Below are 17,287 nucleotides of genomic sequence, written 5' to 3'. Positions count from 1 at the left end.
TCCAGTAAGAAAGGTAACTCAGTACACCCCAGGCAAGGTGAGTTATCATCTTGATATTATCCTAGGAGTGGTTATATCTTGATCAAGTTATGAAGTATCCTGGTTTCACCTTTTTAAAAAATAATTATTAATTGCATATAACTATTCATCCTTTTAAGTCATCTTCAAATATGATCAAGCAGTCAGATTTTCTTTCATGGACACATACACACATGCTCTAAGGCCTGACTCTTCAAAATGTGGTAAAAATAAAATCTAAACCATTTCAACTTGATGAGAGAAAACATGATAGGAATAACAGAGATGTTACTGTCCATAAATACTTAGGTATCATGTGAGCTCTAATGGCAGCCTACTATATGCCAGGCATTATGCTCAGCTTCAAAGAACTAGAAATAAAACACACAGTTTTTGTACTTAGGGAATTTTACAGTAATATAAATGTACATGATAAAAGATATAATAAGTTTAATATACAAGGTCCTGAGTTGTAACAAAGACAAAGGATATGATCAGCTTTGCTTGGAAGTTGCAGGGATAGATCAGAGAAGACAGCTAAAATGAATCTTGAAGATGAATAGAAGAGTAGACAAACAAAGGTATTCAAGACTGTAGAAATAACAGGTGCAAAGGTGTCACATATTATGACATAGATAGAGAAATGCTGCTCTAGACTGTGGTCCTTAATTTTAGGGTGGAATGGAAGATGAAGCTGTGATAGTTGCTTTTAAGTTTTATTTTCCATACAAATCATGAAGAATAAGAAATAAAGATTAAAAAGGGAAGTAGGGGCAACTGACAGTATGGTGCCAAAAGCAGAGGAAAAAATGGACATGATGATGAAGACACAAAGAAAGAAAATGAATCAACAGAGTACAGTATGATGAAAATAAGCCGGAGCAGTACCACTGAGAAGAAACTTCTTATATGGGCCAAATATGGGGGAGGAGGATGGAATTAATATGATGAGTAAATGGCATGATTGCTGGATAGGCAAAGACATGAAGTATATATGTTAATACTAAACACTCGTAAAAAGCCTATTTATTTCATTTGAAACTCTACACTTTAGTCTTTTTGTTATTTCAAAGTCTAAAGCTATGATAAATAAAGTGATTTTGTAGACAAATATACACTATTTCTATACATACTTAGTGGGTATTCTCAAAAGGTAACTGCCTATTTAAAGGGATAAATAAAATTCTACTTCTAATTTACAAGTTACTGATAATTAGTGGCAGAGAGGTTTTTTTTTTTAACACTTACTATCCCATGAAGAAATGTGGTAAAGCAGTGAAAACACTTCCAAGTCCCATAATGAAACAACCGATTCCAATTAACTTTGGTCTGTGTAGTTTGGATCCAAAGTAACTCACAAATACAATCACAAGCAAATTTCCTAGAAAGAGAAAAAAATTATGTTGATATAAGTTAGTTCAATTTTGTACCTAGAATTGAAAGTCCCAGAATGAATGCAAACAGAGTTGAAGACATAGTACCTTCCCTCAAAGATGATGTAATTTAATTGGGAAGGTAAATTCACCTACGTTAAACCAATCATTGAAAAGTTGTTTTAAATACAAAAAAAAAGCACTTGAATTACTTGGCAATATTAGTAACATTTTACTGAAAAATTTGGAGTTGACTCGATTAGATTGGAATGAAGAAAAATGGAGATGAATCTTCCTGATCTGAGGGTAAGGTGTTCCTTCATGCATTTCTTTATTTATTCTTAATATTATTTAAATTTCTAACATGTACCTGATGTGAAGCTTAGAGCCAAAAATAAGAAAGTTATATGAAAAATAAGAAACAATGCTACCTGTCTTCAAGAAGTTTCATAGTAATGGTAAAAATACATAGAGGGACAGAGGTGCTATTAAACCACAGAAAGGGGGAACTTAAGAGCTTGCAGAAAGGTTCCTGGAGGAGAAACCACTTGATATGTAATGTCATGTATAAATCATTTATATTAAAAAATATACATAGAGCATATCAAGTGGAAAGAGTGATGACCACTTCTAATCCATCTGGAGCCTCATGCATAACGACGAACAAATAGCAGTTAAGGATTAATGAGCATTTATGAAAAAAATAGCATAAAAATAGTGTGGAAGAAAAGCACCAAAATGAATGAGTACATTTTTTACTTTATAAAAAACTTAGGCGGGGTGCGGTGGCTCGGCCTAATTAAGCCTGTAATCCCAGCACTTTGGAAGGCTGAGGCGGGCAGATCATGAGGTCAGGAGATCGAGACCAGCCTGGCCAACATGGTGAAACCCCGTCTCTACTAAAAAAAACTACAAAAATTAGCCAGACGTGGTGGCGCATGCCTGTAATCCCAGCTACTAGGGAGGCTGAGGCAGGAGAATTGCTTGAATCCAGGAGGCGGAGGTTGTAGTGAGCCAAGATCGCGCCATTGCACTTCAGCCTGGGCAACAAGAGCAAAACTCCGTCTCAAAAAAAAACAAAAAAATTTATTATCTTTAGAAATACAAGGGCACATTGCATCCATAAAATCAGAACTGGCAGCCTAAAAGTAATAAGGGAATTATAAAGTACTGTTGTAAATGTAAAATACAGATAAATATACAAATTAGAACTTGATAGGATAAGCTGTATGGTGTCATCAACAAAGATTAATGAAACATAAAGAAAAATAGAAATTTAGAAGAAAAAAATTTTAAGAAAAAAGTCTCAGAAAATTTAATATTCAACTCATAAATGGTCTAGAAGAAAATAAGAAAACAAGGAATGACAAAAATATGAACCAGAAAATTATTTCCCTGAGCTATTATTGGAGAATCCAAATTAAAATGAAGACAACAAAATATCTTTAATATTTCAAAGAAAAGACTTTTGTGTGCTCAAACAATGGAGTTCTAATGTAGGTTCCTCCGAAAAGATTTCTTTCTCTTTAAAAATAACATCTTCGCCCAAACTTTGTTCATCTTGAGAGAGGGGAGGTAAAGTATGACATGATGTTAGTTTGCAAACAGTGAATTTGTGTAGAATCAGAATTTCTGAACATCCTCACTATCAACATTTTTGGCTACATCATTCTTTGTGCGTTATAGAGTATTTAGCAGTATCCCTTAGATATGAGTAGCATCGCCCTCGTTCCCCAACCCCTGTCCAGTTATAACAACAAAAAATGTCCTTAGTTATTGACAAATTGCTTGTGAGAGATAAATTTATCCCAGTTGATAACCACTGATGTAAAGCATATATATATATTTTTTTAACTTTGCAAGTCTGGTTATTAAAATAGAAAAAATAAGTTACCAATTTCAAAGCTTCCATCAATTAAACCAACGAAAGAAGAGGATATGTCAAATCTCCTTTCTATATGAATGATGGAACTTTTCATAACAACTGCACCTAGTGTCCTAGCAATAAAGCTGAGTGACAGAGCTGCCAAGAACATCTAAGAAAAAGCAGAAAAAGAGGGGGAAAATGGTTAATAAAAAAACAATATAATGTCAATAGGCACATGAAATTAGAACAGCTTTTCTTCTTTATTTAAAAACACTATTTGTATCTTAAAAACCATACTCAGTTTTCCCTTTTACCAGGTAATACTATTCAGCCATTTTAATGTTATTATCACTACATGGATAAAGCATCATTTCTAATTTGGTTATAATATCAAAACATTAGAGCATTACAGTTAATTTTGTTATGTACACTTAAGGTTGTTATTTTTAAATCAGTCTTATTAACTGATTTATAGAAAGCCAGATAATGTTCTCAGATGACCACGATGATGAGCTATTCTTTATTTTCACATGAATAGCATTGGCTAACTGGGAGGGGAGTGGCAGGATATTCCCAAAGGTAGCATTTCCAGGAAGCCAGCTGAAAAATAGAACTTTGCTGAGGCAAAAACAAACAAACAAACAAATTCTATGACCAACAAAAGTGACTGATATTCAGTGTAAGATGCAGTGGTTATAGATGTTTTGACAATTTCATGTTAATAAAATGTATTGATTCATCATTTCTCTTACAGCTCACATTTACATCCAAAAACAAATTTATTTGGGCTCTCTACTATTCATATTTACCCTGTTAGATATTACATGTTTATATCTCCTGCCTCAAATTTATATGTAGAAACTCTAATTTCCAATGTGTTGATATTTGGTGATAGGGTCTTTTGGGGGTAATTAGGTCATGAGAATGGAGCCCCCTTGATAGGATTAGTGCCCTTATAAGATGAGAAATTAGAGATTTCCTCTCTCTCTCTATCTATCTCTTCTCTCTCTCTCTCCTCTCTCTCTCTCTCTCTCTCTCTCTCTCTCTCTCTCTTTCTCCCTGCCACCCTCCCTCTCTCCCAAGACAGGACACAACAAGGATACGGCCCTCATTAGAACTCAATCATGCCAGCACACTGATATAAAAATTATCAGCCTCCAGAAATGTGAGCAATAAGTATCTGTTGTCTAAGTCACCAAGTCTATGCTATTCTGTCAGCCTGAACTGACTGAATGACACCACCACACCCAGCTTCAATTATTACAATAGCCTTCTGAGGCATTTTTCTGCCTCTGTGCACGTTTGCCTAACAGTCTTTTCTCAACAAAGTAGCTAAAGAAGTCCTTTATAAATCAGAAATAGACTATGCTGCCCCTCTGTCCCTTGTGACTTATAGTAATATCAAGTTTTTCCAATGACCTACGAGACCATGAACAACCTATCCTCTTATTTACACCTCCCCACAAATATTCCTCTTCATATTTCTAATCTTGTATTTTGTTACTCTTGTCCTTGGTCATTCCTCTCCAGCTACATTAGACCTTCTTGCTGTATATTGAGCATTCCAGATACATTACATTGCTCCAGGATTTTGTTCTTGCTTTTCACTTGACATAAAAGGCTCTTCCCCATAGTCGTATTTCTATTACTCATTCCTGCATACCCTTAAAAGTTTTGCTCAATGGAACTTTCACAGCGAGGCCTTCCTCAACCATGCTCTTTAAAATTGCACGCCTTTCTGCTCACAATACATTTATTCCTTTATGTGTCTATTTTATATTGCCACAGCAGAATATTAGCCTCATCAAGTCATAGATTTTTGTCTGTTTTGTTCATTGCTCTGTCCCCAGTAATTAGGACAGTACCTGTCACATAAATGCTTAAGAAACATTGAGTGAATATATATACATATTGAGTTATATATACGGAGAAAGGGAGTTTTATATATATCTATATATACACACATATATACATATATATACACATATATATGTATGTATGCATATATTTACATAAATACATACATATATATACACACATACATATATGTACACACACACACATACATAGAACCAAAACCTACTCTGTGTCTTGCCCTAGGCCATGTTTGGGGGATAGAGATAAAAGGCCCAACAAAACTCTCTGATAGCTGACAAAATGTGGATGTGTTCCTTTCTGCATAAGATGTTATCAATGAAGATAAAAGGAATTGAAAAGATTTGTTAACTGATACAACTTATAGAGATAACAGAAAGTATTAAAATAAAATATAAAAAGTTATCTAAGAAACAGCATAAAAGATAGAAGAGTATCAAAAACAGTTGATGGTGGGAAGAATAAGACAGGAGAAAAGGGGCAATGGAGTTAGACAAAAATTATGAAGATTTTCTTCAAAGAGAGTCAGCTCTAACATCTTGTAAAAAATGTATACAGTATTCGTGCCATCGAATAGTGATGAAAATTGGTCAGGCCCTAATCATTAAAAAAAAAAATCACTTTACTAAAAGAACTAAAAAATGTGGAAGATAGTGACATCAGCAACACAGTAGAACAGCTCTAGAACCTCAACAAGACACAAATTTAACAACGTATGTACTAAATGTCTCTGTGAGAACTTCAGAACCCAATTACAAAGCTTCTGTACCTCCAGGCTATCATGAAAACAACCTGGCAAGAAAAATCATGATTGTTTCCATTCTTTCTCACTAGAGTCCTTCTCACTCCACACTGTGCAATGCAATTAAAAGGAAACATATAAATCCCCTATGTTCAATATTTTGACTTTTAGGAAAGCTGCCCAAGGACTTGCTTCTGACTTAGCTATGTTCCTGTACTAATAGAAATGGAGCAGGTTTTCCAGAGCAATGACAACCAAATGTGCAGCAGAAAGTGCAGTTCCTTATAGAGACACGAGGTGGAGCACCAGTATGACAATATAATGCAGCCCCAGAGAGTCCATGGTACCTCAAGCACCAGGGGAGGGTCTTATACAGCAACCAGCAAACCTTTTCAAACATATTGCACACACAAGCCTAAAGGAGAAAGAAAGGAATACGTACTCGAACAAAAGCATGAATAAGCCACAGAGTCTCTATCCAGAATTCATGAAGAGAGTTCCTATAGAAAATCATGTCACAAAATCTGGGAGAGTTGGCTGATTTCTTAAATGTTAAAATCTCACAACAAAAGAATACAACGTAAAAAAAAAAAGGATTCTCACACACTAAAATTAAAAAAAAAAATTACATCTCCAGAAACTGACCCAAAAGAAATGAGGATATAGAAACTTAAAATTAGTCAAGTATGTAGTGAATTAAAAGACAACATGAACAGATAACTAAATGAAATTAGAAACATAACAAATAAACAAAATAGAAATATTAACAAAGTGGAAACTATGAAGAATCAAATAGAAATTCTTGAGTTGAAGTATAAAATAACTTAATTGAAAAATTCATTAGAAAGACTCAACAGGTAACATGGCTAAGCAGAAGAAAATAATGAAATCAAAATCTAATTCTAAAATTAGAGCTACAGGAGCAAAAAGAAAAGAAGAAAAACGAAGAGCCTAAAAGAAATTATGGAACAACATCCAGCAGGGCAACATATGCATTATGAGAATACCAGAAGAAAAGTAAATGAGAAAGGCCTGATAACATAAATTATGGCCCCCAAGTTTTTAAATCTGAGGAGATAAAGGAACTTAAACATTTTAGAAACCCAAATAATTCCAAATAAGGTAAATCTAAAAAACTCTATACAGTATAATCAAACTGTAAAAAGTCACACACAAACAGAGAATCTTAAAACCAGCAACAAAAAACCACGGGAGTTTGTCAATACTAGACCTATCCAACAAGAAATTCTGAAGGGAATCCTATGAGTTGAAGCAAAAGAATGATAAGCAGCAACAGAGAACCACTACAAAATATTAAATTTTCTGACAAAGGTAACTATGTAGACAATATAGAAACTGGGGGTATTGAAATATATGTGAGTAAATGATATAGTACAGAATTTTTAAAATAGCATAAAAAGTAATTAGAATTATCTGTTAATCTATATACAAAAGATGTACTTAGTGTACTTAGTAACATAAAATGAGAACAGGCAGAGATATAAAAAAGTTTTTATATGCAATTGAAGTTAAGTTCTAATATTTATTTCACATCTATTTAAAATAGATTATTATAACTTTAAGATTTTCATGTACTCACAATGATAATACTCATGACAATATAGAATAAAAACAAATGGAAATGAGCAGGAAATAAAAATATGTCATTGCAAAATTATTAAAAACACAAAGGAAGACATCAAAAGATAAAAAGAAAATTATAGAAGAGGAAGAAGATAATCAGCAAAATAGCAATAGTAAGTCTTTTTCTATCAGTAATTAAATGTAAATGGAGTGAACACATAATGACATAGAGTGGTTGAGTGGTTTTTACAAAAAGGTGAAACTACAAGAGACTAAATTATTTTTGTTGAAAAGCACATATAGTCTAGAAATAAAAGGAGGAAAAAGGTATTTCATGCAAATAGGAGCCTACAATAACAAAGGATGTCCATGCTTATATCAGACAAAACAGTTTTTAAGACAAAAGCTATACTGAGAGACAAAGAATATTATACAAAGTTAAAAGGGTCAATATGCCAGAAAGATATAAAGAATATGCCCTTAATGTTAGAGCATTCAAATACAGGAAACAAATATTTATAGAACTGAGGGGTGAAATAGGCAGTAACATAATAATAATAGTAATAGAAGACTTCAATGACTTACTTTCATTTTTATACAGAATAATCAGAGAGAATATCAGTAAGGAAATAAATCACTTTAACAAAACTATAGACGAATTGAGACTAACAGACAAATGGAGAACACTGTATCAAATAATAGCACAATACATATTTTCTCAAGTAGAATTAGAGCATTCTCTATGATAGACCACATTAATCCACAAAACAAATCTTAGAATCATACCACGTATCTTTTCTGTCTATAATGGAATGAAACTAGCAATTAAAAACAGAAGGAAACAGGAAAATCCAATATGTAAAATTAATACTTTTTTTTTTTTTTTTGAGACGGAGTTTCGCTCTTGTTACCCAGGCTGGAGTGCAATGGCGCGATCTCGGCTCACCGCAACCTCCACCTCCTGGGTTCAGGCAATTCTCCTGCCTCAGCCTCCTGAGTAGCTGGGATTACAGGCACGCGCCACCATGCCCAGCTAATTTTTTGTATTTTTAGTAGAGACGGGGTTTCACCATGTTGACCAGGATGGTCTCGATCTCTTGATCTCGTGATCCACCCGCCTCGGCCTCTCAAAGTGCTGGGATTACAGGCGTGAGCCACTGTGCCCGGCAAATTAATGCATTTTTAAACAACCAATATGGACTCATATTAAAAGAAATAAGAAAATTTAGCAAATATCTGAGGACCAATGGAAACAAAAATACAACAAACCAAAATTTATGGGATGCAGTGAAAATAATACTAAAGAGGAAATTTGTACCTTTATATTTACAAAAAGGAGGATCTCAAACCAACAACATAATTTTATCCTTAGAGAACTAGGGAAAAAAAACCCAAAAAGCTAAAACCAAAATTAAAAGACAAAGAAGGAAAATGTAAAGGTTAGAGTAGAAATAAAGGAAATAGAAAATAGAAAAACATTTAAAAAATAAGTGAACCCAAGTTGGTCTCTTAAATAGGTCAACAAAATTGACAAACCTTTAGCTAAACATAAGTGGGGGTGGGGGGCAAAAGAGAGACACAAAGAGAATGCATTTAAATAGCTATAAATAGAAAGAGGAGACACTACAATGGCTGCCTCAGAAATAGAATTATGAGAGACTAGTATGAAAACTTATAAGCCAACAAAACTGGAAAATCTATAAGAAATGAATAAATTCTTAGAAACATACAACCTACCAAAACTGAGTAATGAGTTAATAAAAAATGTAAAGTGATCTGTAATTAGTGAAAATGTTAAAGAAGTAATTAAAAACCTTCCAACAAAGAAAAGTCCAGAATCAGACAGCTTCCTAGAGAAAATTACAAAACTCTTAACAAAATTTAGCAGAAATTCTTTTCAAACACTTCCAAAGAAGTTGAAATTCCCAAACTCATCTATGTGACCAGCATTACCCTGATACTAAAAGGAGATAAAGGTACAAACAAGAAAACTACAAGCATTCTTGATGAATATCCTAAACAAAATACTAGCAGACTAAATTCAACAGCATATTAAAAGGATATCATGCCATTACTAAGTGAAATTTATACCTGGAATACAAGGATGGTGCAATACACAAAAGTAAATCAATGTAATACACTGCATTAACAAAATAAAGATCAATATTCAACATAGGGCTGGAAGTTCTAGCCAGACGAATTGAACAAGAAAAAGAAAAGTCATTCAAATTGGAAAAGAAGAAAAATTATCTCTGTTCAGAGATGACATAATCTTATATGTGAAGATTCCACCAAAAACATTTAGAACTAATAAACAACTTCAGGAAAGTTGCAAGATACAAATCAACATTCATAAATCAGGCCAGGAATGGTGGCTCATCCCTATAATCCCAGCATTGTGGGCAGCCATGGCAGGAGACTCACTTGAGCCCAGGAATTCAAGGCAAGCCTGAGTAAGGTGGCAATATATATATATATTTTAAATAAGCTGGATGTGGTGAGATGTACCTGTAGTCCCAGCTACTCAGGAGGCTTAGGTAGGATGATTGCTTGAGCCCAGGTGCTTGAGGTCACAAGTTTTAGGCTACAGTGAGCAGTGAGCAATGATCATGCCACTGCACTCCAGCCTGGGTAACAAAATGAGACTACATCTCAAAAACAAAAACAAAAACAACAAGGAAACAAATTTTTAAAAAGTTGAATTTTCATGCACTAACAATGAACAGTCCAAAAATAAAAGCTAACCACACTTACTACAGCATAGAAAATAAAATACTTAAGAATAAACTTAACCAAGGAAATGAAAGATTTATACACTGAAAACTATGAAATATTGATGAATGAAATAAAATACAAATAAATAAAAATTTCATGCTTAGTCGGAAGGCTTAATATATTTAAATATCCATACTATCCAAAGCCATCTACATATTCAGTGCAATCTCTAATAAAATTTCAGTGACATTTTATGTAGAAAGAGAAAAAGAAATGAAAATTCATGTAAAACCTAAAGGCATTCTGGATAGCTGAAAGAATCTTGAAGCAGCAGCACACAGTTGGATGTTTCACATTTCCTAACCTAAAAATGTACAGCAAAGCAAGAGTAATTAAGATGGCATTTCACTGGAATAAAGATAGAAATGTAGATCAATGGAACAGAATAGAGAGCACAGAAAAAATCCCTGGCATATATAAACAAATGTTTTTCAACAGGGTGTCAGGATTACATAATAGGAATAGGATAGCCTCTTCAAATGGTGTTTGGAAAACTGGATACCCACATGCAAAGAAATGAAGTTGGGTCCTTACCCTATACTATATGCAAAAATTAACTCAAAATGAATTAAATACCTAAGTGTAAGACCTTAAACTTCAAAAAAAAAAAAAAAAAAAAGAAAAGAAAAGAAAATAGAAGAAAAGCTTCAGGACATTGAATTTGGCTATATACATATATATATATATATATATATATATTTAATATGACATGAAAAGCACAGGCAACAAAATTAAAAATACACAAATCAGACTATATCAAACTTAAATCTTCTGATCATAAAGGAAAACAGCAGGGTGAAAAGATAACCTATGGAATGGCACAGAATAAATGCAAACCATATATGTGATAAGGAGTTAATATCTAGAATATAGGGACTTTAACAGGAAACAACAACAAAAAACAACCCAATATAAAAATGGGCCCATGACTTACACAGACATTTCTGCAAAGAAGATATACAAGGGGCCAATAAGCATATTAAAAGATGCTCAACTTTACTAAGTATCAGAGAAATGCAAATTAAAACCACAATGAGGTATCACCCCACAATCACCAGAAAAGCCACTGTTGAATAGAAAATACTGAGTGTTGATGAGGATATGGAGCAATTGGGAACTTCATGTTTGTTGAAAATGTAAAATGTTTCAGCCCTTATGAAAAATAGTTTAGAGTTTCCACAAAAATTAACAGAATCACCATGAGTCGTTAATTCTACTTCTGAGTATATAGTAAAAATAATTCAAAACAGGATCTTAAAGAGATATTTGCACATCCATATGCATTGCAGCATTATTAACAGCTGCTTCTACAACCCTAATATCTATTGATGAATGAAGAAAATGTGGTTTATATACACAATGGAATATTATGCAGACTTAAAAAATAAGTAAATTCTATCACATGCTACAATATGGATGAATCTCAAGGATATGATGCTAAGCTAAATAAGCCAGTCACAAAAGGAGAGATACTATGTAAGTCTACCCATATGAAACATTTTAAATAGTCAAAAAAATAGAAACAGAAAGTAGAAAGTTATTTACTAAGAACTGAGAAGTTAATTAGTTTAGTAAGTATAAAATTTCAATGTTGAAAGATAAACATCCCCTCCTTCATTTCTCACTCACCCTCTACTAATTTAGGTTCTTTGATACTGAGCTATATCATTGTCACATTTTTATTAGATTTCATCAATTTATAATTAAAATGTCTTTATCCTTGTATGTAAACTGTCAAGATCTCTTATGATGTAATCTTTATCAAGATTATTATAAAAAACTATAAAAATGATCACCATGTTTTTGTTTGTTTCTTGGTGGCATTCAAACATTTTTGGAAATAATTTTTGTTGTAAAGCATCTATAAAATAAAATTTGTCATATAGTTGGAATCACATAGTATGTAGCATATTAGTATTGGCTTCTTTTATTATAAATATACTTTTAAAATTTTATGTCTTTTCATTGGTTATGTCTCCTTTCTTGTTAATCATTACAAATATTCTTATTCTATTGCATGAATGTATCACAGTTAGTTTACCCATTCACATATTGAAGGACACTTTGGTTGCTTCTAACTTATGGCAATTGTCAATAAAGCTACTATAAACACCTGTGTGCAGGCTGTTGTATAGGCATGTTTTCCACTTGGTATTTATTTCAGTAAATATCAAAGACTACAAATGCTGAATTGTATGGTAAGCCTATCTTTATATTTTTAAGAAACTATCAGAATATTTTCCAAAGTGGATGTACTATTTTGCATTCTCACTGGCAATAATTAAGAGTTCTTGTGGCTCCACATTTTTGCCAGTATTTGGTATTTTTGGGGTTTGGAATTTTAGTCCTTTTAACAAGTATATAGTGATATAGCACATTGTTTAATTTACAATTCCCCAATGACATGTGATGTGGAGCATTTTTCCACATGCTTATTTGTCATCTCTATATTTTCTTCAGTGAGGTGTCTGTTCAGATCTTATCCTTATTTTATCATTGGGTTATTTTTCTAATTATTGAGTTTTAGGTGTTCTTTGCATAATTTTGAATATCAGTTCTTTATTTATCATTCCAATGTCTTCTGGTCTTCATGGTTTCTGATGAGGAATCAGTTGTTAATCTTAATAAGGGGCTCTTGCCCATGGTATTTCTTACTCTTGTTGCTGTCAAGATTCTGTATTTATTTTTATCTTTTGGACTTTGATTGTTTGATTGTAATGCACCTCAAAGTGGATCTCTGAGTTTATCTGAATTTCCTTATGCTTCTACAATGTTGAAATCACATATTTTATCAAATTTGGGATGTTCTCAGCCATTTTATTTTAAATATTCTTTCTTCCCTTTTCTCTCTGTTTTCCTTCTGGAACTACCATAATTTTTATGCTGGTTCACCTGTTAGTGTCCTACGGTTCCTTAGGTTTTGTTATTTTTCCTCTTTTTTTTTTATTTCTGCTTCTCAGTCTAATCATTTCAATTGTCTTATCTTTAAGTGTGCTGATTCTGTGTTCTAACTGCTCAAATTTGCTGTTGAACCTTTGTCTAAGTCAGTTCAGACTGGTATCACAAATTATGATGGATTGGATGGCTTAAACAACAAACATTTATTTCCCACAGTTCTGAAGGCTGAAAAGTCTGAGATAAGGGTGCCTGCATAGTCAGCTTCAAGTAAGGGCCCTCTTCTAGGTTGCAGACAGCTAACTTCTCTTTGTATTCTCATGTGGAGGAAAACAATCTAGTTAGCTCTCTGGCATTTTCTTGGAAGGCACTACTTGCAATACAAGGACAAATTGCTCATGATCTCTTTAGCTCCCAAAGGCCTCCAAATACCATCACATTGGATTTTGAAATTCAACATACAATTCTAGGGAGAGGGGAACAAACATTTAGTCCATAACACCTTATTGTAAATTTTTATTTCATTTAGTGTTTTTTTTAATCTCCTTTGACCTTTCACTTGCCTTGTGCTAAGTCTGGGAATTAGCATTAGATAAAAGCATACAATCTTCTTAGATGTTTTATGAGCATATGTCTTGCCTTGAACATATGTGTGGCTCCCTAAATACCTCTGTGTACATGCAATGGTAGCTACATTGATAAATGTCTATTTTCATTATCAGTGTGAGCTATTATCTCCAGCTATATGTTCTAAATTTGTTTAAATAAAAACCAAACAGAAATATAAATATGCACAATTATCAAATAAAAAGTGCATTGGAAGAACAGACAATTGACATTGAGATAAGAAATAAAGTCTGGACTTATGTGCAATCATGGCAGATCAATCATGAATTTACTATGGTAATAGTTCTGGGCTTACAGTCAGAAGGACTGTTCCAAGATTTCACTTTGTCAAGTGAACATCTTTGATTAGCTTTGGAACTCAACTGATTCACTCAAGAAACATTCATTGTTTCTTGCAATGAATAAGTAACTGTAATATAGCAGTTACTCTGCTAAGCTTTGTAGTTGAGACAGGTATAGAGGAACAGGAATAAGGGCAGTAAAAAACAAATAAAACATAATCAATGGACTAAAAATTATAATCTTCAGTGGTAATAAACCAATAATGACAGCATACTATGTATGGAGTTCTATAATTGCCATAAGTTTAAAATATTATGAGCAGACAGGAAAAAGGGACTATTCTGATGTTATAGGTTAAAGTTCTTAAAGATGTGTTGACGTTGGGGCTAAGTCTCCAGTTGATAATAAAAGCTTAGATACCTAAGACACAGAATATTTAAAACAAAATAGGAAGTACATGAAAAGCCCCTAAGAAGTGAGAGAACATGGATTATTTGAGAAACATAAATAATATTTGTCTAGGTGAAGTGTAAGAATGGAAATATGCTCAACATTGAGAGGTTAATGTGCATTTTAGAATGTTAGATAACAAAATTAAATTTTAGATGGTTAATTCTGGCAACCATGAGGAAGATGAACTTACAATAAAGAAATATGTTAGAAAACTGACTTCAAAAAAAATGAGTAGCAATGAAAAGTAGATAATAAGCTTACAGACATACAAGGAGAAGTTTGAGAGGAGAACCAAGAGGATGTGGGGAAAATATTCTGAAAATGTAAATTCTGATTTTGTTTTCTAGGTTTCTACTTTGGATAACTGTATGTTTATTTTCTAGGTTTCTAGTTCGACTGTTATTTGGTGTGGAAAACTATGGGGAAAAAGAAGATAGCATTAAAGACAATAAAATAATCTTTTCACTAGTTGAATTTGACATGCCTAAAAATAAACAAGTACCCAGTAGACACAACTAAGGTAGTTCTGTTGCATAAGATTTGCCTGGATGCAGTTTTAAAATTTACTAAGGAATGATTGTACAATTAATCCATATTAGTTTATTTTATTAGAAAAAACTGATCTGCCCCCACTGAATGCAATGCTCTCCTTTCCATAACTCTCTTGTATATTTTCAAGTAAAAACTTAAAGAGTTTGCTTGCATTACTCAAATCCTATTTTTACACAATTCCTCCCAAGTATCCTTAGATCATCTTTGCTTTGATAACCATCTGTCATGAAATGAACATTTGTGTACCCCTCAAAAGTGCATGTCAAATCCTAATCTCAATATGATGGCATTAGGAGGTGAAGCTTTTGGGAGGTGATTAGGTAATGACTGGGGAACCCTCATGAATGAGATTTGTGCCCTTTTAAGAAGAGATCTTTCTTTCATTCTCTTTCTTTTTTAGCCATGTCAGGAAAGCAGGAAGAGAACTGTCACCAGAAGCTAACCATGTTGGCACCCTGATCTTGGTTTTCCAGCCTGCTAAACCATGAGAAGTAAATGTTTGCTGTTTAAGCTACCCAGTCTGTGGTATTTTTGTCATAGCAGTCACTAAATTGATTAAGACACTAAAAGACAGAGTTTGGAATTTCAAGCCAACAAAGTTAATTACCATGTAAAACATATGCACAAACAAATAACACACTTTGAAATAATACAACAGTGTTCAAAGTATCCACTTACGAAGATCCAAGAAAATGTGACATATTATCATGAAAAATGAAAATCAACCAATATTAATTCATAGATGGCACATATGTTGTAGTCACTTGATGAAGTATTTTAAAACAACTCTTCTAAATAGCCATAAGTATGAGCCTAATTTCTGGGTTCTCTATTCTGTTCCATTGGTCTATGTGCCTGTTTTTGTACTAGTACCATGCTGTTTTGGTTACTAGAGTCCTGTAGTATAGTTTAAAATTGGATAGCATGATGTCTCCAGCTCTGTTCCTTTTGCTTAAGATTGTCTTTGCTGTTTGGGCTATTTTGGTTCTGTATGAATTTCAAAATTGTTTTGTTTTTTGTTTTTTGGTTTTTTTTTTTTTGGTTCTGTGAATCCTTGATTCTTCCTATCCATGAGTATGAGATATTTTTCTCTTTGTGTCATCTCTAATTTCTGGTTTCATAATTCTCATAGTAGAGATTATTCACCTCCCTAGTAAGCTATATTTCTAAGTATTTGATTTTTTGTGTATGTGGCAATTATGAATGGGATTGCCTTCCAGATTTGGCTATTGGTTTGGCTGTTGTTGGTATATAGGAATGCTAGTGATTTTTGTACATTGATTTTGTATCTTTTAACTTTGCTCAAGTTGTTTATCATCTGAAGGTACTTTTGAGGTTTTCTAGATATAGAATCACATCATCTGCAAACAGGGATAGTTTGACTTACTTTTGGACTGTAGATCATTATTTTCATAATGGAGACAACATTATCTTGGTAAACTCACAGCAAATAATGCTAAATAGGAATTAACTCAATTTACTTTTATCAATGTTAAACTATGTAAATGTTTCACTTTATTTTTTTTTTTTTATTGCATTTTAGGTTTTGGGGTACATGTGAAAAACATGCAAGGTTGTTGCATAGGTGCATACGTGGCAGTGTGATTTGCTGCCTTCCTCCCCTTCACCTATATCTGGCATTTCTCCCCATGCTATCCCTCCCCAACTCCCCAACCCCCTGCTGTCCCCCCTCCCCCCAACAGACCCCCGTGTATAGTGCTCCCCTCCCTGTGTCCATGTGTTCTCCTTATTCAACACCCGCCTATGAGTGAGAACATGTGGTGTTTGATTTTCTGTTCTTGTGTCAGTTTGCTGAGAAAGATAGTTTCCAGGTTCATCCATGTCCCTACAAAGGACGTGAACTCCTCATTTTTAATGGCTGCATAATATTCCATGGTGTGTATGTGCCACATTTTTCCTGTCCAGTCTATCATCGATGGGCATTTGGGTTGGTTCCAGGTCTTTGCTATTGTAAACTGTGCTGCAATGAACATTCGTGTGCATGTGTCCTTATAGTAGAACAATTTATAATCCTTTGGATATATGCCCAGTAATGGGATTGCTGGGTCAAATGGAATTTCTATTTCTAGGTCCTTGAGGAATCGCCACACTGTTTTCCACAGTGGTTGAACTAATTTACACTCCCACCAACAGTGTAAAACTGTTCCTATTTCTCCACATCCTCTCCAGCATCTGTTTTCTCCAGATTTTTTAATGATCGCCATTCTAACTGGCGTGAGATGG

General features: G+C 33.5%; 1 protein-coding gene across 1 annotated transcript in view; it reads right to left on the bottom strand.

Annotated features, from left to right (window-relative positions):
* LOC105705767 (solute carrier organic anion transporter family member 1B1) overlaps positions 1-17,287 on the bottom strand; it is a 110,539-nt gene that overhangs the window by 49,018 nt on the left and 44,234 nt on the right. Inside the window, exons 3-4 of the mRNA XM_064377323.1 lie at positions 3,286-3,427; positions 1,267-1,399 (exon numbers count right to left, since the gene is read on the bottom strand). Of these exons, the coding sequence (XP_064233393.1) occupies positions 1,267-1,399; positions 3,286-3,427 (275 nt within the window). The remainder of the gene's footprint in view (positions 1-1,266; positions 1,400-3,285; positions 3,428-17,287) is intronic.

The sequence above is a fragment of the Aotus nancymaae genome, unplaced genomic scaffold (genome assembly GCF_030222135.1).
Source record: "Aotus nancymaae isolate 86718 unplaced genomic scaffold, 86718_ANA_hifiasm-v0.15.2.pri h1tg000016l, whole genome shotgun sequence".
Classification (NCBI taxonomy): domain Eukaryota; kingdom Metazoa; phylum Chordata; class Mammalia; order Primates; family Aotidae; genus Aotus; species Aotus nancymaae.
Note: the sequence above shows the minus strand (reverse complement) of the source record. Positions and strands in the feature narration are given on the sequence as shown.